The sequence below is a fragment of the Siniperca chuatsi genome, linkage group LG5 (genome assembly GCF_020085105.1).
Source record: "Siniperca chuatsi isolate FFG_IHB_CAS linkage group LG5, ASM2008510v1, whole genome shotgun sequence".
NCBI classification, from domain to species: Eukaryota; Metazoa; Chordata; class Actinopteri; order Centrarchiformes; family Sinipercidae; genus Siniperca; species Siniperca chuatsi.
This window is the reverse complement of record NC_058046.1, coordinates 31,722,189-31,748,426: the sequence shown is the minus strand read 5'-3', so window position 1 is coordinate 31,748,426 and position 26,238 is coordinate 31,722,189. Positions and strand designations below refer to the sequence as shown.

The 26,238-nt window shown below is 39.5% G+C and overlaps 1 protein-coding gene across 1 annotated transcript in view; it reads left to right on the top strand.

Moving 5' to 3' along the window:
• npr3 (natriuretic peptide receptor 3) overlaps positions 1 to 26,238 on the top strand; it is a 36,248-nt gene continuing 10,010 nt past the window's right edge. Inside the window, exons 1-3 of the mRNA XM_044196682.1 lie at positions 1 to 1,019; positions 23,681 to 23,803; positions 24,726 to 24,901. Coding sequence (XP_044052617.1) covers positions 359 to 1,019; positions 23,681 to 23,803; positions 24,726 to 24,901 — 960 coding nt within the window. The 5' untranslated portion in view covers positions 1 to 358. The remainder of the gene's footprint in view (positions 1,020 to 23,680; positions 23,804 to 24,725; positions 24,902 to 26,238) is intronic.

Below are 26,238 nucleotides of genomic sequence, written 5' to 3'. Positions count from 1 at the left end.
GATGACGCAGGAATATCCTGAGAAGATGCTTCAAAACTCAGGCCGGAGCCAGCGTGTGTGCGGACTGCTGGCTGAGCCGAGGACGAGCCGAGCCTAGCAGGATCAACTGCTCAGAGAATATTTTGAGCAGGTTCAGGAGCTTTCGAAGGAACTCTCAATGCAGAATTAAACACACACATTTTGACAGATTCGATTCTTTAAAAGACAAATACAGTTATTTACCATTAAGCCATTTAGTCACAGCGGAGGACTTTCTGTTTGCAGCTACCAAGTGGAGCCAACTTGGGGAAAGAAACATTTGAAGAACATCTCTCCAGCACTTTGTCATTTCTCTGAAGTGGGACTTGGAAAGTCCATCATGCTGTGTTTCAGCGCACTGTGTGTGTACTTTGTGATGGTCCTGAGCCCAGTTATGACAAACACCATTACCGAGGATATACAGGTTTTGGTATTTTTGCCACAAAATAACTCCTACCTTTTTTCCTATACAAGAGTCTCACCGGCGATCCTTTACGCGCAGCAGAGGCTGCAGACAGCGGGAGGACAGTACTCCGGGTTCCACTTCAACATCCAGTTTGAGAACTCCGACTGTGTCAATGATGCTCTGTTTATGTTAGTGGACAGGGCGTGCGGGCAAAAGCCGGATCTGATTCTGGGTCCAGTGTGCGAGTACGAGGCGGCGGCGCTGGTGAGGCTGGCATCCCACTGGAACATCCCGGTGATCACAGCAGGTGCCCTGGCCGCCGGGTTCAGCAACAAGAAAAGCGAATTCTCCCACCTGACCCGCATCGCTCCGTCCTACGTGAAAATGGCAGAGACCTTCACAGCGATGTTTGAGCACTTCACCTGGAAGACCGCACTGCTGGTCTACGAAGACGACAAGGAGGAGCGGAACTGTTACTTCACTCTGGAGGGAGTCTATCATCTGATGGCTGACTTCAACATTAAAACATACGCTTTTTCCCAAGAGGATCGCTTGGACACTGACGACATCCTCCAAAACATCTATGAAACTGAAGGTAATGCAGTTTAGTCTCCGAAATGAATTGGGGTTTTTATACTGCTCAAATAACCCCGAAAGTAATTTAATAAGTCACCTGAGCTCAAAATCTATCTAGTTACATGTCGGGGTTGAGATTTGACATTTCTGATAATTTGGCGTCAGTGTCACTTTCACATAAAAAGGAGATCAAAGGTGAAACTGGATTTTAGTTTTTCAGCATGACAGCATGAGAGCACATAGTCTATATGAACTGTTGGCTTCACTTGTCAAATTATCTCCCCACTGAAAGTACTGACCGACTAATCCAAAGAAATCATTTACAGGTTTGATAATCAACCTGTAACCAGCAAATGTTTGGTAGGCTGTCTCAAGCTCAAAGCTTTTCTTGCTTTTATGCTTTTAGGCATTGAATTATTTTTACTATTGATTCATTCCACGAATATTTTCTCAGTGTTTGGTCTAATTTCTTAGAAAATAGTGAAAAACGACTATCAAGGTGAAGTCTTCAAACTGCTTGTGTACAACCAGCAAGTATGTCTAACAATAATACTCTCATGCCAAATATGTACATTAAAAGAGCCAACGCTTATATGAGGCTTCAGCAGTCTGAGTTAGACAAATCAAGTGTACATCGTCCAAAGTAACTATCCCTCCACTGCAGCTCATCAAGTAAACACCATCCAGGGAAACAGAGGGAATACTGCCTTAAACAGACTAACTTTGGAAGATAATAACTTGATTTGTCTAACCCAGACTGCGGAAGCCTCATATTAGCTTTAGCTGAACTTTAGAATGCGCTTTTACCCAGAACCAGCTCTGTGGATGTTGTTCCCCATCACTTACATTGAAATCGGGATAAGAAGGGATCTATTTAGGTCCAGTAGGACACGAATGACTACACAAGTTCACAGACATGTGAATCTATCCTTTAAGAACCTGGAAGTTGGAAATGTTTGGCATTTTTGAAAAATGAATTGGCTTGCACAGAATAGTTGCTGATTAAATTTCCGTCAGTTGACAAATCGATTAATCAACTAAATGTTTCATCGGTCAGAAAAAATAAGCAATGAGAAGATCTTACTTTGCGCAATGATAATAATTGGACATTTGTAATAGCTTTAGACTAAATTAATAATTGAAAGAAAATGTTGCTAGGTTAATATCAATCCTTAGCTTCTGCCACTTCATCCATCCCTCATGTAGCAGGAGCTGACACTGAGGAGAACACTGGTGAGGGCTTCTGTGTTTTTGTTTGTCCTCACCCCACCCGCACCCTTCATCATTCAGACAGACTTACATAACGTCCTGCGTGCTGTTGGCATGGAACATCATCTTATGTCTACAGACTGCAGAGATGAGCCTCATGGGTTAGCTGCTTGAAATGGTTTAGAGGACTTTGGAATTGGCAGACAGAAACCAAGTGAGCAAAATGGGACGCCCTCTCTCCATATATGGCCTAAAGCTGTGAGTGATTAGAGCTCTTACAGTCACGTAATACCTTTAATTAAACACTGTCATTGTCTTATTCTGCACCATTTTCAGGACAGTCTCTCAGGTTGGTAAGACATTTCTGAGTAACTTAATTAGTTCATTAAAATAAATTGTTCTTGGTTAGAAAATAAGCCAGTTTAAAATGCCCCATGAGTTCTCCAATGAGAATCCCTGACATAAAAAGTATGATGTATCCACATGACATTCAAAACATATTGGCATGTCATTCTTTTGGATGAAAAAGTGATACCCAGGCTACTAAAAATGCTTTTGCCATGAACATAAAACTAATTTTGAATATTAAACTTTTTACCTAACATCATGCAACACAAATTAGTAGCAGTAGTAGGACTGTTCTTTTCTGATCTTTTTCTACATGAGGCATACAGTATAAAAAGTAGGCTACTGTACTAGTGTAGTCTAATGTAAATGTGCAGATATACTTGCTGTGTTAAAGCCGAATGACGACTACACTAGTCCTGTTGCTTTGGTAGCACTTTTCTCCCTTTTTAAAGTCAAACCATATGAGAATGAATGTATGCTAAGGCTATGTCTAGGTTGGTCAGCAGTGATAAACAGCTTGTTGGCTACAATCCTCTGGTCATAGCAGTTCCTATGTATGATTACATCACCTCATATCACAGAAGTGGCTGTTGTATAAATTAGCATATATTATTCATAGTAAATACTGCAGAGCCACAAAGTGCACCTGATGGCAAGAAATTAGTATTCCTAGCATGTCATGTGCTTAACTGAGAGGTTTGAAAGGTTTCAGCATAGATTGTACAGCTCTTCAGCAAAAACTGAGCAGTGTTAGAGGGGAGAGGAAGGCCAAGCTTGCTTCAGCACATGCTATATTGGGGCGTTATTCGCCTGTGTATACATGTTATGTTATATATTACAATCTAAATATAACATGATTTAACTCAGTGCTTTAATTCCCCAACTCCACATTTGGGAAACTTGAATTAAAAATTTCACATTTGATGATGCTGTTGCATTTCAAGATGTTCACAGTAATCATGCAGACAGCCGTCAATCATGCTGTCACTGTCACATTTCCAGTTCACGATCTACAGATGCAGAAAACTTAGGTTATTTCAAGACTAGAAACCTGGGTTTCCACACACACAGAAACACACACACACACACACACACACACATATATGTGTGTATATATATATATATATAGTGTGTCCATTAAGAATCCAGCTTCAAAAGCATTCTTTGGTTCCAGGCCCCTGGCATAAAATCAAGTCAAATCAACTCTGCCTAAGTGTCAGAAAACCTATTTCTGATATGAATATCATATATTCATGTATTGCAGTGTGTTGTGCATGTTAATTTTTACTAAGGTTTAGTATTTAAATGATGTCCCTGACATTTAGTGAAACAGTAATAATTAATGTAAGTATAACTTCTATTTACACTGTGCTAGACATGTGATGTTCGATGTCATTTGATAGCATAAATAACAGTTTTGGGAAAACTACTCAAGATGCAAAGTTACCAAATGTAATCAATATATCTATCTCTATCTATCCATCCATCCATCCATCCATCCATCCATCCATCCATCCATACAGTGGTGTGCAAAAGTGACAAAAAGGCAGTTCATGCTCGAAAAACCCTCCAATGTGGCTGAATTACAACAATTCTGCAAAGATGAGTGGGCCAAAATTCCTCCACAGCGCTGTAAAAGACTCATTGCAAGTTATTGCAAACGCTTGATTGCAGTTGTTGCTGCTAAGGGTGGCCCAACCAGTTATTAGGTTTAGGGGGCAATCACTTTTTCACACAGGGCCATGTAGGTTTGGATTTTGTTTTCCCTTAATAATAACAACCTTCATTTAAAAACTGCATTTTGTGTTTACTTGTGTTATCTTTGACTAATATTAGAATTTGTTTGATGATCTGAAACATTTAAGTGTGACAAACATGCAAAAAAATAAGAAATCAGGAAGAGGCAAACACTTTTGCACACCACTAAAAGCGCTGTCATTGGAAAATTGTGCATGGGCCTAATGCAACTGCCAAAATGATCTTGTAAATGATGTCCTTGGCCTGCCACTGATCATATCCTTCAACAGCATAGTCTTATTATTATTTCCCTTGGTTGTTGTGTGCCCCTACAGTAAACTGGCTTCCCAAGCTTTTCCTTATAAGGCACAGCAGCAGCTCTAAGCCCATCTGATTGCAGATACAGATTGGGTTGTGGGTCTTAGCTACTGTATACTGAGATGTTGGGTCAGATCCAGAACTGATTTCAAGATAATTGAGGGTAATGGTTGGTTGTGGCATTGAGCTTTGCAGGTGCTGAATGGGTACTGGTTTGCAAACAGGACCCGTGCAGGGGTCTTGTTGGTCCTCAAATTTTGTTTAAAATGTTATCAGTAGCATGTAGAAAGGATAATTGTGTGGTGTTAGCTACTTGGATTGTGTGGCTGCTCTGTTTTTGGAAGTACACTAAATGGCACAGAACCACCATAAACTTGTATGCACACATGGTGTAAAGCATGCATAGAGGTACAAATATTCTCATTACCCCTTGTTATTACCATGCCACCCTCAGCTGGGCTGGGGTCTGTGGTGCATACAGCCTGCTTCTCCCTTCTCCCCCTCAACCAGATCTCTAACCTCTTCACCTCTGCCACTCTCCTCATACATTGATAGTGACCCACAGGACGTTGCCGTGTGTAAAAGAGGGGACAACATCTGATAACGCACACAAACCTCTTTTTGGATGAGCCCCTTTCCATTAAGAATCCAGTTTCAAAAGCATTCTTTGGTTCCAGGCCCCTGCCATAAAATCAAGTGACAGAGCCACCAAGACTGTTTCCATCCAAAATCTGCACAAACTCTGCCTTAAGTGTCAGAAAACCTATTTCTGATATGAATATCATAAATTCATGTATTGCAGTGTGTTGTGCATGTTAATTTTTACTAAGGTTTAGTATTTAAATGATGTCCCTGACATTTAGTGAAACAGTAATAATTAATGTAAGTATAACTTCTATTTACACTGTGCTAGACATGTGATGTTCGATGTCATTTGATAGCATAAATAACAGTTTTGGGAAAACTACTCAAGATGCAAAGTTACCAAATGTAATCACTACCTAACTCAGAAATGTAAGAACTGATTTGGTGGACATGGAAGAGGATGACAAATGCTGCTTGGTTATCAAAGGTGATTGGATTACTGTTGGCAGCAGGTTGTTTGATCACTTACATGTACACATGAGCTGAGATGACGTCTTACTGATTTGCATTATCTGTGCTGTCATCATAGCTTTGTGTTACTGTTCCATTTTAAACATGCTGCATGTTGGGTTATCATGACACAGTTGAACATTTTGCAATGAAAAAAACACCACATTACACTGTGAAGGAGATTGCTGATTAAGAAGCTGTTTTACTTCAGTTAAAGCTGGTTAAGCCTGCAATGTTTTGCCACACTCTCTCCTATAACATTATACGTGGCTGCATTTATGTACTGTTAAAACTGCTTTCGAATTTGCCTTTCATTCACCCATTCACACACAGACACACAGGTTCATTAAATCCCTGCAGCCATCCGAAGGCAGCAGGGCAGCTATGTTAAGTCTGCAGCCTCTGGTTGGAGAAGTGCCACGCCAGAGCGCAGTGCCATTACGCACAGCCGTCCACTGGGTTTACCTTGATTAAATCGCATGCAGGTGAAACCAGGCTGCTACAGGCCCCCCCCCCCCACTTCTACACACGTCATGCTGGTCCATCATAACATGGAATTCTGTCAGTTTATGCGGGTGACGTTGGATTACAGTGGCTGCAGTAATTAATCCTGTGCATCCTCCTTTCTAACTTCCTTTTTATCTTCCTTATCGGAAGGTCGTGGTTTTGATCCCGGCTTCCCCCAGCCCACATGTCGAACCCCAAATTGCTCCTGAGGGCTGTGCCTTTGGTGTGTGTGTGAATGTGTGTGCATTGCTTTGAGTAGTCAGAAGACTAGAAAGGCGCTATACAAGTACAGTCCATTTACCATTACTTAATTCACACCTGACTGTGAAAGTGAGACGAGATCTTGTTTGAACCCAACGCGAGATCTGAGTTGAATCTAAACAACGGATACCTCTGAGACGCGCAAGACACCAACTCTGCATCACGTCTCTCTCCACGGTAACTGCAGTTACCACAGGTTCCCTAGGAAGAGTCGGACGAGAAACCGACTGTTTTGTGTTTGCGGAACACTTTTTGGATCCTGATCGTTTACTCCCCATAACGATCCCGTAACTGCAGAAGGAAAAGACACAGACTGACCGTTCCCTTCACGGAGAGCAAGATCACCGCTGAGCCCCCCTCCCTCCCGACGTCAACCGCTGTTTTCCTTTGCTGCCCCGAAAGGAACAGTTTCTCAGGCTTCGTCAGCGCCCGAGCCTGAGAGAAAGTCTGCAGGACAACTCCAAACAAACTGTGGCATCAATCACTAACCGAGAGCGATTTCAAGTAAGAGGCTTGTGATTGGGCAGAGATAGATTTTATCACTGTGTTATTTACTTAAGTTTCATTGTTGTGAATTGTGCTTTGCTTTTTGGAAAAGTGACGGGCCGCTGCGTTCATCTCAAACGGCCCAGATAACGTGGCAGCTTAGCCAGCTAAGCCGCACGCTATTTTAAGGACAAATAGAGTTTTAGCTCTATGCCTTTCTTTAAGATTTGCGGGTCTGCCCCGCCATTTGGTTTTATGCGTGACAACCACCCACATGGCCGCCACCTTCCTTTAACCCCCCCTCTCTGTTGTCTCTCACACACACACACACACACACACACACACACACACACACACACACACACACACACACACACACACACACACACACACACACACACACAAACACTAGCTGATATAGCTGCTACAGGGACAAACCCCCACCTTTTCACCTTCTCATCATTTCTGCTGTTTCTGCCACTCCATTGTGCCAAACAACACCAGAGGCTAGGGGCCTCTGTCCTATTACCCAGATGAGTCTTTCAGATTCTTACTGTTGTCAGTGCAGTCATTATCTCAGTAACAGTACTCAAGCACTCATTTATAAGATTACTTACCAATTCATCTTCACTTCAGTGCAACTTTTATTATTATTTATTACGAGTGGAGACACAGTATAGTTTTTTGCAATGTTGCCTGAGCATGACTGTGTGTGGCTAAAAAACAAGGAATTTTACAGAAGCACATGTTGGTAAGTTTTATTTATTCATTAAATATCTTTGTGTCTGTGTGAAGTCTTTGATCAGGAATAATAATCTAATACTTACCAAGTTTCATCAGTTGCACAGGACAACACACATACTCTAGTAACAGCTCCATCTGTCAAGAGTCTGTAAGTGGGACTTGTTGACAGTATAAATGCAAAATATTCAATATTCAAAGCCTCATTTTACAATACAGTCACTGAGCAGAAAAATCTGTAAAACATTTGTTTTGTTGAGAGGTGCCAACTCAAATCCACATTGTTCACTGCAAATTTAAGTGAAAACATTTTAAATATTCTTTTGCTTTAAGCTAATCTAGCTGCCAATGCATTCAGTGATTTTCATATAAGATTTAAGTAAATTAAAATAACTCAGGATGTCCATTACAAGTACTGAAGCTGGGGGCGCACGTGCCCATGGATGAGAACTGGATACAGCGTCAGAGGCCGGGTCCCGTTCATTCATATGAAAGTGGTGCATGAACAAGCCCCCGGGAAGTGTGCCGGGGTTTGAAGCCAATTTGACATAGTGGCCAAACCGTGGAATTACAACTTCCGAGTCCATCACATGATGCACACTGGCCCAAAAATACTTTTCCCCATAGACTTACATTGTGAAAGAAGTGGCTGTAAAACAGTGGATCATTTTTTTAAGCGTCACAACCCCCGCGAAATGACTTGTTTGACTATCAGAATTTGATCCATTCGTTCCGATTGCTGGATGAAATTGGTTCGCAACAGCAGGTACACGCACATGCAGCACTCTGTTGTGCATCAGTGCTGGAGGAGATGTAGCCTACAGCTTAAGGGTGTGTTGCTGAAGTGGTTAATAGAGGCATCAATCCCCTTTTCAAATGTATGAAAATGAAATGTAAGAAATACATTGCACTTTCGGTGTGGTCACAGGTTATATGGCTAGTGGTGATGATGGATCTTTCAAGGAAGCTGAGCAGTTGGAAAATGGGTTACTACTGCTCAGTCTGAGATTTTATTGCCAATGGAGCATCTGTACTCATGCTGCTTCCTATGTATTGTGTTTGAAAATACAGCTATTACCATGTTGGCAGGTTCCTTTCATCTGCGGCTTTATTATTTATGTTCTTTAAATTGATTTGCATTGTGGATTTTTATGTGAATTTATGCCCCTTAAAATTTTTTGGTGAAGCAGACAAGATTTAGCTGTGGCAGCAGTGTAAAGGTTAATGAATAACTGAGTGCCATTTCCAATAACCATAGCAGCACAAATAATTGACATGAAAATCTCTAAATAAATATATAGTATTTACCTTAATATAAAGTGGGAGATGACTGAGCTACAAAAACTGATATAGTGAAGTTTTAAAATGATCCCCGAAAGGCTTTGACTATATATGCCATATTGCAGAAAATTGCGTCATTATTTTCCTATTTTTTTTCTGGGGAAGGGCCTCCTTGCCCCCCCGCTCGAATTGTGCCCCCCCAGAATTCCAGTCCAGCTACCAGACGTCTTAAAATAAAATAACAGGCTGAATTCAGGAATTCTTGTTTAGTGTAGTTAATTCAGTTACAAACAAAGTAATACTCAATACTAAGGGATTAAAGTAAGATTAGTGTAATTTTTGTTTCTAGATAACAATACTTCATACGGGCAAGACCTAAATACTATCTGGCCACCACGCCAACTGACACCCGGTGAGTTGGCGTGGCAATGTCAGTCGGTGGGTCCACCACTTTGGTCCAGATTAAAATATCTCATCTCAACTATTGAATGAACTGCGACAGATTTTGGTACAGATATAGTCATGGGCCCCAGAGGATGAAGCTCCATGACTTCCCTGACGTCTCCTCTAGCACCATCATCAAGTCAAAATGTCTCTTTGTTGTAAACTAAGATGGTGAACATACATCAGACCAGCATCACGTCATCAAGCATGGATAGCTTTAGCTTGAGTGGGAGGCTGCTGGAGTACAGTCATGGCTACAGTATAGCAGCAGCAGTAAACATGACTGTCTCCAACTAAATATCAGCCCATATCATACAGTTGGTTATTAACAGGTTGGTTATTTACAAACAACACTTAGCCTAATGCTACCTGGTAATCAATTGTACCACGGTGTCTATGGCAAAATTAACTGAATTCGTTGTGCATGCGCGAACCCATTGTAATTAAAGTGAATGGTGTGCCGCGACTAAACATACAACAAAACATAACAAGCACCTCAAACATCACTGTAGAAACAAATGCAGCAGGTATATAAGAAATAAGCAATCAGGGATGTGAGATGACGACGCTTCAGCTAGGCACAAGCATATTTTGACATGCTGTAATAGTTTTGGAAATATATCCAGACATATATAGTGGTTGCACTTGCAGATTTGCATATCATAGAAGACTGGACTATTGGCCTTGGCGGAGGTCTGTGCTCTCAGAGTACCCTTCTAGTTATCAATGGAATGCGACATGCAGGGCTGGACTGGGAATGAAAAATGGCCCTGGACTTTTTGACTCAGACCAGCCCACCGAATCCCACCACCCACACAACCTAAGCCACGCTTAAACAAGATTACTGAACAATATCTATAACAATATAACTATATAATATTTAGTAAAATGTTAATGTAATACTTTAATGTTAGTATAGTATGAATACATTAATTATATGTTAGTATATTCATATAATTTCATGTAATAGTATACTATATACCACTAGTATAATATTAATTCCAATTGGACAATACAGCAGTTTAATTTTTGTAGATTTTGTTTCTTCATTAAATCCTTGCGCAAGAAAAAAGGTCTACATTGGTGGTCTCTAATTTGTTAATGTTAAGTACAAACTTGTCAATAATCATAACCATTCATGCATAACAATGAGTTCAATATTTGAAAGTTTGCTGTAGCATGTCAAACTATTTTTAATGTCCAGGCTGTGAGGTTCGCGAAAAGACAGCTCCATGTCCAGAGAGGTGACACTCAGCTCTCACTTACTCTCACTCAGCTGACACTCTGTAACGGATACATGTTGACTGTGTACCCCCACTGACCAAGTGTCAGGGGGTGTGGGGGGTGTGGTCACACCTGGGCTGGGGCTAGCAGTTATGAACAGTACAAAAATGCACAACAATGCAATAAAAATATGGATGACATCATTATGAGTTATGGTTGTGGTTAGCATTATTGTACCTCGGCATAGTTCAAAAAAAGGTTGCATCTACCGTAATCACTGATTTAATACACCACCTGGCGAGCACGCTAAGTGACCCACATCAAACACACCCACGATGTTGCGTCCTTGCGTTGGTCCTTCCTTAATGCTGAAATGCTCTAGCTGTGATTTCAGCATTCACTGAGGAACCTTTACCTTCAGTGAGGCTTTTCTGCTGTTTTTGATTATCCCTGTCATGTTGTGACTGCAGAGTGTCTTTCAGCTGAAAATGTTTTTAAACTCTGAGGAGCGCAGTGGAACACAGAGGTTGAGTGGACTGATTATATTATGCTTTGAGAATGAACGAGCAGAGAAGTTGAACCGAGAGCAGACCGAGGAGCTCTTTGTAGTGCACACAGCTCAAGCAGAGATGAGGAGCGGGCTACAGAGGTCTGGTAAGATCACTCCACACCCCCAGATTTTTTTCATTTTCAAACTTGTAGTCTTCTTCACAGAGCTCCTTCTGGAGTTAAGGCTTTATACAACTTTTCCCCATATGCAGTAGTACTCTCTAAGTACCTGTAAACAGACTTTCATTTATTTAATCATTGGAGTTCCGGCACATGACGTCACAAGGACCCAGATGCCTAGAAAAAAGCAAGACAGTTATAGAAAAGATTTGATTGGCTTCTGTCAGAGTGTACCCACTCAGTGTTTTATCCACACCCTTGACCTTGTAATGGCATATGGCATTGAAACTGAACATTTAATAGTCTTTTTAGAATCCTTTTTTTATCGGACCATTATAATAACTTTTGAACTCCTTTTACTGGACTACACGCCATTAGGCAAAAACTCCTACACTAGATGAATATCTGATAGTGCTGTAGCTAAATTTAAGGAAGTGATTCCATCTGCATTTAATCTAATGTCATGTCTCAATATAACAGGACTCCAATGCTAATTTAAGTCCCTCCCAAATTGATCATCTTGTTGATAGCGCTGCAGGCTCACTGCGAACGGCACTCAACTCTATCGCCCCTCTAAAAAAGAAGATAATAAAACAAAGAAGATTATCTCCATGGTATGAACCCCAAACCCACAAATTAAAGCAAACATTGCGAAAACTTGTCATCTGGCAATTCCCTCTGTAATCCCAGACCAGCCTACTACTCATCATTAATAGAGGACAATAAGAACAATCCCAGGTTTCTTTTCAGCATTGTAGCCAGGCTGACAGAGGGTCACAGCTCTATTAAGCCATGTATTCCTATAGCCCTCAGTAGTAACGACTTTATGAGCTTCTTTAATGATAAAATTTTAATTATTAGAGACAAATTCATCACGGAATATTTAATTGGCATTAAAGGAACTGCACTAAGCTGCTTTCAATCCTATCTATCAGATCGATCTCAGTTTGTACATGTTAACAATGAATCCTCCATGCTAGTCACGGAATTCCGCAATGTTCTGTGCTTGGACCGATTCTCTTCCCTATATATGTATGTATGTGTGTGTGTGTATATATATATATATTTATATATATATATAGGGCCCAAACACCTCCGAAACTCATTATCTAAAGATTTAGGTACTCTAGATGGCATTGCCCTGGCCTCCAGCACCACCGCAAGGAATCTCAGAGTTATTTTTGATCAGGATATGTCCTTTAACTCCCACATAAAAAACCTTGCCTTTATTCACCTACGTAACATTGCAAAAATCAGACACATCCTGTCTCAAAATGACTCAGAAAAACTAGTCCATGCATTTGTTACTTCTAGGCTGGTTTATTGCAATTTCTTATTATCAGGCTGTCCGAATAAGTCCCTTAAGACTCTCTAGTTGATCCAGAATGCTGCGGCACGTGTACCGACAGAATGCAGGGTTAGTTGTGGTTCTTAGTCTCCAAAAGTAGAATGGGAGCCAGAGCCTTAAGCTATTAAGCTCCTCTCCTGTGGAATCAGGTCCTAGTTTGGGTTCGAGAGGCAGACACCATCTCCACATTTAAGAGTAGGCTTAAGACTTTCCTCTTTGATAAAGCTTATAGTTAGGGCTGGCTCAGGTGATTCGTGAACCAGCCCTTAGTTATGCTGCTATAGGCCTAGACTGCCAGGAGACTTCCCATGATGCACCTCTCTCCTCCTCTCCCTATCCATCTGTACGCATTCTTAACCCATTAATGCATCTTACTAACTCGACATCTTCTCTCCCCCGTTTTGTGCTTTTTCGTCTCTCTCGTCTCTCATTCTGTCGCTTTCAGCAGGTATTTCTGCCTCCGGAGCTGTAGAGTCTGGATCTATGATTGCGGGTGACCTACTGCCCCCATGTTCCTGCTCAACACCCGCTATTACAATTATTATTATTAGTGTTATCATTATTAACAATATTATTCCTATCATTATTATTACTATTATTTTATTAATATTACCACTACCATTACATTATTAATATTATAAAATTCTATGTGGAATTTGCATTTTTCTACTGTATTTTCTCTCTCTCTCTCTCTCTCTCTCTCTCTCTCTCTCTCTCTCTCTCTCTCTCTCTCTCTCTCTCTCTCTCTCTCTCTCTCTCTCAACCAGCAGCAGTAGATGGCCACCCACCCTGTCCGGTTCTGCTTGAGGTTTCTGCCTCTTAAAAGGAAGTTTTTCCTTGCCACTTTCGCCAAATGCTCTTGGTGGTAATTGTTGGGTCTCTATAAGTAATATTATAAAGAGTATGGTCTAGACCTGCTCTGTAGGAAAATTGCAATCAATTGTCGCTATATAATAAAATTTAATTGAATTGAAATTGAATTGAATTACCACAGTGATTGCAATTCCCACACTGCTCTGGTGGTTAACCAAGTTTTATGTTGTACAGGGGGGAGATGACTCTTCGCAAGTTTGTCATTAAAGGTTGGGGCTCTTCTGAAACTAACGGTAGGGGCATCTGGAAGAGAACTGTCACTTTAGCTGTAGCCTACTGACTCTTACACCTTTTTTTTTCACGAACTACTTGATTTTAATTGGATGGCCCTGATTCACAACTATTAACTTGATTAGCTTCTACTGATTATATTGATTATCATTATTGAAAAGTGTCAAGGAATAGTTCAACATTTTGGGAAATGTTCTTAGATGATAGAGTTAGATGAGAAGATCATACGGCACATAACCACCCATACATGGACATGCACTGACATTTTTTTAAAAGGGGCACCCCCACACCCACTGTATTGTCCCCATGCCTCCTCTTGATGTTGGCACACTATATATGGAAAATCGTATGCCCAAACACACAAATACACACAGACTCACTTGTGTGCATGAGAATGAAATACTGATTTGATGATACACACAGAATAACAATGCCCACTTCAATTGTTATGTTAAAGATGCACCTCTTGTCCATAAATCCATAACTACTTCCAACAAAATATATGGAGACAAGCATATTTTAATGGAGATAAAGTAGACAAGAACTGGATGTTAGATATTTCAGTAATGATTCACATGTTGGCAGGCTGCTGCTTTGAAACCAGGTTTCCAAATAACTACTTCCCTTTGTTGCCTCCTTTAGCCCTTTCTCCCTCTGTCACTTCTTTGAAGAGTATAATGTGAAACACTCAATATGAACATCATTTAAAAAACTGCCAACTTACTTTCAGGTAAATATCAAATAACATAGCTAGCCCACACTGGAAAGATCTCCACATTAGAAGGAGAACAGTAACAAGAACAGTAAGAAACTAGAAATATTAAATGCATGTTATTGCTGCATCTGCTGCTTCTGCTGTTGCTGCTGCTCACCAGCCCAGCTTCTGAAAAATTCCCAGCAAGAAGTGTTTTGTGATTCACCTCGAGGACAGCAAGTGTCATTACGTATGTGCCTGAGTAGCAGGTGGAATTTGCAATCCACCTGCCAATTTTTGACCAAAACACAACAGTGAAAATGTTGGTGAGACAATTCTGGGAAAAAAAATCATGTATCATCCTGCTGGTTTCAGGTGTATTGACGAATATTTTGGTGATCCAATATTGAGCAAAACCGAGAAAATGTTGCATACAGTACAAATTACAATTCGTATCAGGCTGGGACTCTTGTGAAATTTGGGGCAGATCTGATGATGTGGAGTCGAGGTACAGTTACTTAATTCTGTCTAATGTAATAAAAAAAAAAAAAAAAAATCACACATCATTCTGCTGGTTTCAGGTGTATCCATAAATATTTTGGTGCCGATTTATCCAACACTGAGCAAAACAGAAAATGTGCATACAGTAAAAATTACAGCAAGATATTGAATATCACTCACCGTTTGACTGATCTGAACACAATTTGAAACACTCGATGTCTACCATATAGTGAATGTCTGTGTCAATTTTGGTAGCATTTCAATGAAGACTTGTGGAGATATAGACTATTAACTTTGCTATTGGCTTTGGGAAACAATTGGAGTTTACTGTAGAAATCCAGAAAACTCTCTCTCTCTCCACACACATTGGCGTACGTTCTCCAGTAGTCTTTGACAGCAACAGGCAGAAACACTGTTTGGATGCTCAGTCACCTGATATTATTGTCTTTCCAATGGCATTTTATTTCAGACATGCAAACTCTAGAGTAGAAAAAAAGGTGACAAGATACAAAACTAAAATGAGATTGGAGCGTTTTGAGATTAGAAACGAGAAAACAATGTCTTGGTTTGATAAACAAATAAGTTTGTATTGCATTTAGATTATTTTAATCACAATGTCTAACAACAGGCAAGAAGGGACACAGGATAAGCAGGGACACTGGTGGACAAACACACAGGGAGGAGAGAGAGCACAGAGGCCCAGAAGCAGAGGCAGTCAATCAATCTCACAGCAAACTCTCGCATGCCATGGACAATCATTGTCGTGTAAATTTACTTTAGCCTGAGCAAATAAAGTGCCGCACTGTAGCCTCCAAACATGACAAGAGTAACAATGCATGTTAATGTTTGCTACGAAAATAAAACCTCAAGTTTTGATAGACACATTCGCCAAGGTAGAGGGTGTCTTCAAGCGGATGTTATGTAGCAGATAAGATCAAAGTTCCGACTGGGCCATAGAAATGCGGCAGAAATGGAATACTACACTATTGATCGGACAGTCCAATAAGGTTGATGCTAGCCTGGATTGGCGGGAAGGACGATCTCATAGCAATCTCTTAGCAAAGTGCATAATCACGGCCATTTTCTCCTCACTCACTCAGCAGCCCCCCATTTTTAAAAACTCTTCAGATCTACATGTAGTCTACACGTGAATGACCTGCTTGACACAAAAAAGTTGGCAGGTATGTTATTTTGTGTAATAGCGATAATTTGGTGAAATAAAAGTCAGAATAAGGGTGGCAGCAGCAGCAGCAACAACAATTGTTGTATTATTAATAATTACTATAATCTGATAATATATGTATTAATTTAGTTCAAAGGGTCTCTTCAGCCAATGAGGGCACAGGGCCAGCGACCAAGCCACTTTAGCCACTATGTGTGCACATTGACGTTTTTGTGTTTTCACACAAACAAGAAATAATATGATAATTAGTGAGCTTCAGAATTGCTTTTTTCTTTAATTAGGAGATTCTGACTCCTGAAATTGACGTGATGCAGCTAGAGACAACTTGGTCTTGTTGCACTATAAAAATGTCTTCTTTTGACTGTAGAGTGATGTTAGCTTCCTTTATCTCACAAATGATCTTTTACCGAGTATAGATGCTGGCTTGCAGAGAGCACATTAACCAATAACTTATGGCATTAATGTTAATTATCTGCCACCAGTGATGTCTGTCTCTTAAAAAGGTGAAAGTGATGTTCATTGCTGGCTAAAAGTGAGAGTCCTGAGTATTTTACACATTGCTATATAAAAGACAGTACAGACAAAAGATTAAATAAGAAATTTGTAAGCCTCAGAGTTGAACAAATCCCAATATTTTATAAACCTAGAATTGGATCCAAAACAGAACCAACTATTGCATATTACATAGCCCTAGACAGGCCCTTGTGTTTTTCTAATCACTGAGTGTGTATTTCAGTTCATTACTCCTCTGCACAGTTAAGATAAAATGTCCTTTTTTTCTGTTTAAGCCAACAAGGCAAATGGTAAAATTATTACCCAAACTGTCATCCATGTTGTAAACATCCATCACGGTTTACAGACCCACTTCCTGCTTCAACTTTGATTTACCTTTGTACTTACTGTAGTTGTGTGCACACAGTTTCTGTTTTATAACAAACATTTCAGGTGTGCTAACTTTAAGTTTGACCTCCAAATAAAATGATTTAGATAATCCTGATAAACAGGTTTTTCTGATCGTCCGCTCGTGTTTCTTGACCCATCAGATTTTTGTCACTGCGTTCCCAGATGATCTCAGTAATTAACTTGGGCAATAAAAGGTTATCATAACCTCTAGGAATGATGGTGAAAACTACAAAATAAGACCCAAGTTGTAATATAGCAGAATTATCATTTAAGGCTGAACATCTCTCCTTTCTTTGCAGCAATAAACATCCTCAGCACCGTCTGTTCCTCTCTATGCATCCTCGACCGAAAACACAGGTTGAAAACAGGTTACTGAAGGAGGCTGTTAGTTCATCATCAGCTTCTGTCCAACAGGTCTGGCAAAAGTAGTGCCTGAGGCTGTGCATTTATAATTGCATTACAAGTAGACCTGTGGCTGAGATGAACAACATGATGTAATAGAGAGAATCAGTTTCAGTTAAACTGGACAGTGGTGGGAGAGGAGACAATTATTTGTTATTGAAAAATGCAATTTTTGTGGACAGTCATGTAAATAATGACATTGTTTTTGCCCGTGGAGAGACCAAACCTAATTAATGACTATGGTTGCATTTATTAATGTAACGCAATCACTAAAAACTAAATTAAGACTACCTTAGCTAGACCACATACTGTAAGTAAAACTGTGCATCATTATCAAGTTTTCAGTATGGTAAGAATTCAGCATAAAAATGCTGCTCTATATTCATATTACCACAGGTATCAGTGTGTCATAATGGGGAACGCACTGCTTTAGAGGGAATAGAGGATTTGATGTGAATGACCATAGTTTATTGCAGTCCCTAGCACAGCCACCTTTATCCACTTTATACAAGCAATAATGCACACGGTGATATATAAAATTAGTAGATAAGAAAGAGGTGAAGGATACCTCAGGGTGGATTATCACACTCACACTATCGACACCACAGGCAAAAGTTAATTTATATATATACACACACACACATATGTGTATATATACATATATGTCTGTGTATATATGTGTATATATGTATATATGTACATGTGTGTATTTATGCATATATACATATGTCTGTGTGTATATATATGTATATATGTATGTATATGTATATATGTACTTATATATACATATATACACATATATACACACATATATACACAAATACATATATAAGTACATATATGTATATATGTGTATATGTATGTATAGTATGTATATACATATATGTATGTATATATATGTATTTATATGTATGTATATATGTATAAATGTGTGTGTGTATATATGTATGTATATATATATATATATATATATATGTATATATGTATGTATATATATATATATATATATGTATATATGTATGTATATATATATATATATGTATATATATATATATATATGATGAGGCAGACACTGTAATAATCGTAAGGATGGTAAGCTATATTGATGAATATCATTCATCTTCATATCATTATTGTGTTCTAATTATACAAACCTTCCCTCATCGTTTTCATGCTTTTGTATAATATTGTGCAGTGATGTACGGCTGAGAAGATATTTGAAGTGACACATTTTGAAGCGAAAGCATTACACATTACCTGCCTGTTCCTTCACATTTTAGAATGACACAAACTAACATTTTCAGCTGACACTTCACATAATTTTTACTTGTATCCACTTCTCTTTCAGTCATTTTACCAGTGCCTCGTTCTTTGTTTGTAAAAATCCCCTCCTCAAATTGCTACAGATTTTTGTACTTAACTGCACAATATTACAACATGTAACAACCACTTAGGAGGAAAAATGAAGCACCTCTCCCGTGATTGGTCCATTTCTGATGCTAATCCTCCTGAGACATGCACTCCCATCCTGAGTCTGTATGAAGTCTTTGTGTTTGGAGAGAACTCCCCTTGGACTCCTGCATAGTTGTAAGGCAATGACTTGCTTTTACTGTATGACCACAAATGTCTTTAGTTTCATCCTTAAGGGTCAAAGACAGCAATATGTAATTAAAGACAATACCGTTAATAACAACAAACAGGGAAATCATCAGTCAGCTTATCCAGCAGTCATTAAGTCAGTTTGGTAATCAACAGTATCCCTGTATGTCATGGTTTGGCTCCATCCAACTGAGACAGATTCATTTTAAAAGGAGCTTGCTCCACCGTCTTTTCTTTATCCTGTTCACCTCTCTGACAGACGGATCCAACAACATAAATCCTTGTTTTTGGAGTAATGGCATTACCAATTTGTACAACAGTCTCCTATTTGCATATGCTCTAGCTTTACAAGTTCACGGCCAACACAGGGTACTTGAAATACACTGTCGGCACTCAGTAAGTGCACCATGTGCTGCCCCATTCCTGAGTTAATTTGTAACCAACATCAGTGCCCTAGCAAAAAGGAAATCCAGAAGTTTTGAAATATTGCTGGCTGCAAGCACTGCCCCGTGGAAGGGCTTGCAGAGCCTACACAGGGCCAGTAGTGTGTGTAGAGCCCAGTGTAATTAAAGGGTGCTATAGTGCTGGCAGGACTGAGGTGAAGTTTGTCCCACTGACTCAAGGGATATTTCAGGAGGTGTGTTTAAATGACAGAGTTGTGAGGAATGTTCCAGCAAGACTGAATCTTCCTTATTAACAGGGACGCTGGGGTTACTGTGTTTTCACTTGCAACCCTTGTTTGTGTAGCTACTTGTTGGTTTATTTTTAATCACTGGAACACCAAAAGAAAAAGTTAATATCAGCCCAGTGAAAGAAATGTTTTTGATATTTCCTGGCAACCACTTTGCTCACTACATTACTTTCAATGATTAAATGTTTAAAACAAATATAGCTCCAAATGAGAATAGCTTCTGCACTACTGGATCACTGATAACACAGTTGGCGGTGTATCACTGTTCTGCACACTCTGCCTGAGACCTTTTTGGAAGCACAGAGCTAGATAAAGAGAATGTTCTAACTATGGAGGTATTAGTGCTGTAACTCCTCTTCACTGACTCGCTTCAGTGTTCTTGTCTGCAAAACCCATGAATGTGAGCAGTAGATACTTCAGTAGATTCATTGAACCCTCTAGCCTGTCTAGTTTGTAAATTGTATGTAATCAGAGATGGATTTGGATTAACTCATCTTGCAGACAGATAGCAGCCAGGTTGCATTAAAATGAAATGGAATTGTGTGGAAATTATACACATTGACCCTCTACATAGTTCAGTTTTCAATTCAATTCCATTCAATTCAATTTTATTTATATAGCGCCAGTTCATAACATAAGTTATCTCATTGCACTTTTCCTATAGAGCAGGTCTAGACCTTACTCTTTATAATATTTACAGAGACCTAACAAATCCCACCATGAGCAAGCACTTGGTGACAGTGGCAAGGAAAAACTTCCTTTAAGAGGCAGAAACCTTGGACAGAACCAGACTCAATGGTGCTGCCGTGTTAGGTTTCAACAGGTCATTATGGATAGTGGCCGATTTTCACAAGTCTGTTATAGATCATGTTCTTTTTGGGTGGGGGGGATTTGTCCCCATAACAATTTGCTGTCATCAACTAATTTTGATTGGTATTTGACAGGTGCATGGCGCAAAGTGCAGCTCTGAGTCACCAAAGTGGCAATTTTCTGAGGTGCACTGACACTGTGTCTACACAGGCTGTGTAGTGAGCACATCAGCAGCATCAGCTTCAGTTCTTTATCACGAAGATGCAATCAGGTTGTGGAGTGAAACACGAGCTGTTACACAGCCTGTGTAGACGGCTGTATTGATTAAGTTAAAAGTGTATTTGTTCCATCAGACTTGTGTGAGATGGATGACTGAAAAACATGACTGAAACGCCTCCTGTGTAGACACTGTGTCAGGTTCTTTCCTCACCTGTGCCAGCTGATATGTTGTTGACTTGCCATGCGCCCCCAGTGGGAGGAGAGGCGCAGTAGAGAGTGTAAGATGATGAGTCTGGCCAAAGTGTTGCCTGGAGTGCTGAATTTATATTTACAATACAAGTAGACATGTTTGTCATGACCAACCTGATGTGATAGAGTAACATTCATTGTGGTGTTCTGGGAAATAAGAAATTGTTATTACAAAAAATCCAAATATATTTGGGGATTGTGAACATTATGGTATAATTGTCAGTCTATGCAGAAAATACTGGCGATTATTTTATTTACAATTTGTTAGTAGTTACTGCTGCATGTAAAGCAGCCAACTCTAACAAGATTAAACCTTAAAAAAAAAAAAAAGGTAAATTCAACCTGCAAGCCACTTTTAAATTTTTTCTTTTATTTTATTTATGGAACTTCATTTGTATTTAAATGCAGATGGTTATTGTATAACTCACTGACAGCCAAATAAAATCGCACACTATTAGGCACAGAAAACATGGTGACTGTCGGAAATTCAACATGTCCAGAAACGAATGTAACTTTACTAAGACTTCAATGGCAGTACATTTGAGCTGCTATATGTTCATATGTAAATGTCCTAGATGAAAATATATGTTAAGAAAACCCTCCACTTGGTTCCAAAGCTGTCAGTGCATCATGGCAGTTTGAGCTCTGGATTTAAAGACAATGAAAGTTGCAAATATTATTGGCCATGATTGTCACAGCCTTGTACACCCACCTGATAATGTAGTATTTCCTCTGATCCCACCCAATATCCAAGTGCACCAAATGCCTCTGTAAATGCATATTTTTAAAGGAAATAAATGTAATACTTATTTTTGTCAGTTTTATTTAAATAAGCATTCTAAATTTTCCATATGAACAAATTATGACTTCCTTTGTTTAAGTATGCCTTGTTAAAGGTATAGGAATATGAAATATTTAAGAATATGAATAGGTGTTCAGGTACTGGAAGAACATGATGGTGGTCATAGTACTAACATTTTGCAAACTGTGATTCATTTTCATTCATGTGGAGGCCAATTTTATGAAAGAAGTGAACTGAAGCAAATCTGAAAACAGTGTCTAAAGCCCTTTTCGGACAGAATTAACATTACATGGGGGAATTAAATATTATTGTGCTCCTCTGTAATTTAACTCATCGTTCCAGAAGGCATTTTAACCATTGGGAAGTTACAGCATAAGGTCTGTAATAGGCACGGACATTCAGCAGGACAAAGCCAAAAGAGAAAGACAAAAGCCTCCCCAGGGGGGTGCCGGAGAGTAGCAGGGGAGGCAAAAGTAAGTCAAATGTGAACACACAGACATGAAACACAAATTGATATCATTCAGTGTGGCTTACACTTCCAGAGGAGATCGTTATCTCTGATGTCATAAATCCACTTAGAAATCAGAGAAGAAAGACGCTTCAGAGCTTTAATTAATATTCCTGTTTACTCATTTCAAAATGTGTCCTAAACACACTCAATATTTCTTTAATTAATGACAAAATGAAAACGAAATAAAAAATATATCAAACTATTTCGTAATAAATTACTGACACTGATCCCCAGATGTCAGTACTGAACTGATGAAAATTATGAAAATTATAATAATAACTTTATTTATTGTAGCACCTTTCAAAAACAAAATTGCAAAGTGATTTACAATAAAAACATATAATAAAAGCAAATAAGATCCTGAACTTAAGATATAAACATGATAAAATAATTTAAATAATTGCAACAAATACCACCAGATTAAGAAAAAGCCATACGATAAAAGTGAGTTTTAAGAAGAGATTTAAAGGAGGATTCTGTGTTTGCCTGCCTGAGAGCGCCAGGCAGGGAGTTCCACAGCTGAGGGTCCCGGAGAACAGGGTCCCTTTAGTGACAATTCCAGATTTTGGAACCATAAGTAGGGCCCTGCAGGAGGATCAAGCAGCGATCAGGCTCATTGGGACTTAGCAAATCACAGATAGAGCCTGACTATTCAAGGCTTTAAAAACAAGCAGTAAAATCTTAAAATCAATTCTCAGACGTAACCAGTGAGGAGCAGTAAGGATCGGTGTGATGTGGTTACTTCTCGTAGTATGTGTTAAAAGCTTGGCAGCAGCGTTTTGTATCGAATAGTCTGCAGAGGAAAGGAATGACCTGATCTTGGTTAGCTGTCTCAGTTGTGCAAAGCAGGACTGCACCACTTTAGTCACCTGAGCATCAAAGGACAATTCTGAATCAAAAATGACACCTAGGTTGCATAATTGCATTTTTGGACATCCGATTTATAATCTCGGCGAGGCAGGACATAATACAGGATGCATACGTGGTACCAGGCTTTATCGGGACATACAGTTGGGTATCATCCGCGTAGCCATGGAAATCAATGTCATGACTACGCATGATTTGGCCCGGGGTAGCATGTATGTATATGGTAAACAGGAGGGGACCCACAATAGATCCTTGGGGGACCCCACAAAATAGAGGTGCACAAAAGGTGGAGGCATCTCCAAGCATTACAGAGAAGGACCTGTTCGACAGATAGGAAATTAACCAATCCAGAGCCACATCACTGATGCCAACATAGTTCTTAGGTCATAGATCTGTTCCCTCAATGATCTAATGAACACTGCTACTAAGATCTGGCTAATGATTATAACTGCATTTGTCTCTGTCATTTTCCTGCAGTGGTGATCATGTGCATGGGAGCAGACAAAATACGAGAGATCATGCTGGCTGCACACAGACAACGGTTGACCAACAGCAATTATATGTTCTTTAATGTTGAACTCTTCAATGCCTCTTCTTATGGTAAAGTGAATGTCATTACTTTTAAATTTGTGTGTTTTACAAACTAATGCGATAATGAAAACCCAACTGCATTATTTTACATTTTATGCAGTCTCAGTGTATGAATATGCTTTCTAGTAATCTATAGTGCACTCCTATATATTTGGACAGTGCCACATTTTCTGTTGTTTTGGCTTTGTACTCTGTGAGAATGTGAAAATGACAACCTGTGACTGTGACATCTGGGACATTAGATTTTAAATGAAATAATGACTGTTGAGTGTGAAGTGCTGACTTTCAGCTTTAATTTGAGGGTGTTTACACACGCATATGGGGTAAAACGAATGTTGGAATTGTAGCCCTGTTGTTGTGCTGCTTCTCTGTTAAAAGATATTTTAGAGTTGGTGGAGATTAAACCAGAGCTAAAAGTAGCTCAAACAAGACTCTAAATGACTGATAATGTTGCTCTTCATCTGCTAGATGTGGAAATAAGCAACTGTTTGCTAACATGTCCTGTATTACAATCCAGCGTGAAAGTCAGACATGCTACATATACCCATTGACCTCCCTGACCCACACGTTTACTTTTGGCCTCTTTACATAAATGGCACACTACTTGATGCAATAGGAAACTGGGCAGGGTTCAGAGTTTTTTCTCTTTTAAAACAGCTGCCTCTGGTTTTGTGAAATGTTTTGTTTTCTGTTTTGCCATTTTGTTTATTACTTTTGTTCTTTATTCTTTCCTAAAATATTGTGTTTTTCTCCTGAAGGTAAGGACTACACTGTAGCCAGCTACTTAGATCAGTGATGCCTTACTGTAGATGCACGCAGTTTAGCTTTAGGGATCAGTATTTTAAAAATTTATTTTGATCAAACAATAATGTTTTTAACAATAATGTGTGGAAAATGTACCTTTTTCTGTCCCTCTTAAATTTAATTCTAGGCAATGGCTCGTGGAAGAGAGGAGATAAATATGACAATGATGCGAGGCAAGCCTATGCTTCTCTGAAAACTGTGACACTGCTCAGGACAGTCAAGCCAGAGTTTGAAAACTTCTCCATGGAAATGAACAAGTCCATCAAAAAAGCTGGGTTTCATGACTGCAAAGACTGCGGAAGTGTACGTATGTCTGTCTATCTCACACTCAATTATTTTCTCAGCCTTGAACACATCTTATGGAATCTCTGAAATATTACTGACTGATGTATGATGAATTTGCAGACAGATTTGAGTGTACACTGTCCAATCTGCCCCAAATTTCACATGTTTGATAAGAGTCCTGCCTGGAGACATCTACATGCCAATATTCAGTCATAGTCATAGCACCACCTACTGGCAACAGGAAATGACACGTTTTATACTTTGGCGTACTCCTCTTAGCAGGTTGGCCAGATCCACCTCAAATTTGTCCAGAAAAACTTTAAGATCTTGACGATGCTATATTGTGAAGCTTGTGTGTTTTCTTTGAACGGCGTGTCCATGGTGTGGTATTGAATTTCGATGTATCACCATGACACGTTGTAAGTTGTTGTAACTTGAGTGTACACAGTCAAATCTGTCCCAAACTTCACATGTTTGATAAGAGTCCCAGCCTGACATCTACAGGTCAATGATGAATATTAGTCATTGTGTCACCCACTGGCAACAGGAAGTTAGCCTTCAACGAAGCAGCCCTCGTGGTACGTTTCATCTAGATGTAAGAAATTAGGGTGGTACATGTATTATCCCAAGACATACAAAAAAGCCTCTTGGAGCCATATCCTAATCCCAACAGGAAGTCAGCCATTTTGAATTGAATGTGCAATTTTAGGGCATTTTTCGGCATTTACAGGCTCCGTACTTTAACAAACTCCTCCAAGAGTATTAATTGGATCGAAATTTCAGCAGTGCAATCTTAAGACCTTTGGGACCGAAAGTTTGGTATGTAGCTGTGGTGTGGTGTCAAATTTCCATGTTTTGCCATGAAACAGGAAGTAGTTTGTAACTGGACTGTACATGGTCAAATCTGTCCTAAGCTTCACATGTTGGCCTGACGACATCTACAGACCAATATAGTCATAGTCACAGCGCCAGCTACTGGCAACAGGAAATTACAGTTTCTATACTTTGATGTACACCTCCTAGCAGGTTGGCCAGATTCATCTCAACTTTGGGCAGAAAAGCCTTAAGACCTTGATAATGTGATATTATGAAGCTTGTGAGTTTTTGTCCGTGGCGACGTGGCGTATTTCGATGTTTCAACATGAAAAAAGAAACTGTTAACTCTACTCCACATCGACTAGATTTCACATGCTTGATTAGAGTCCCAGCCCTGAAGACATCCACAGGCCAATATTCAGTCATAGTCATAGCACTACCCACCTGCAGCAGGACATGACACGTTTTATACTTTGATGTACTCCTCCTAGGAGATTAAGCAGATCTGCTTCAGATTTGGGCAGAAAGGCCTTAAGACA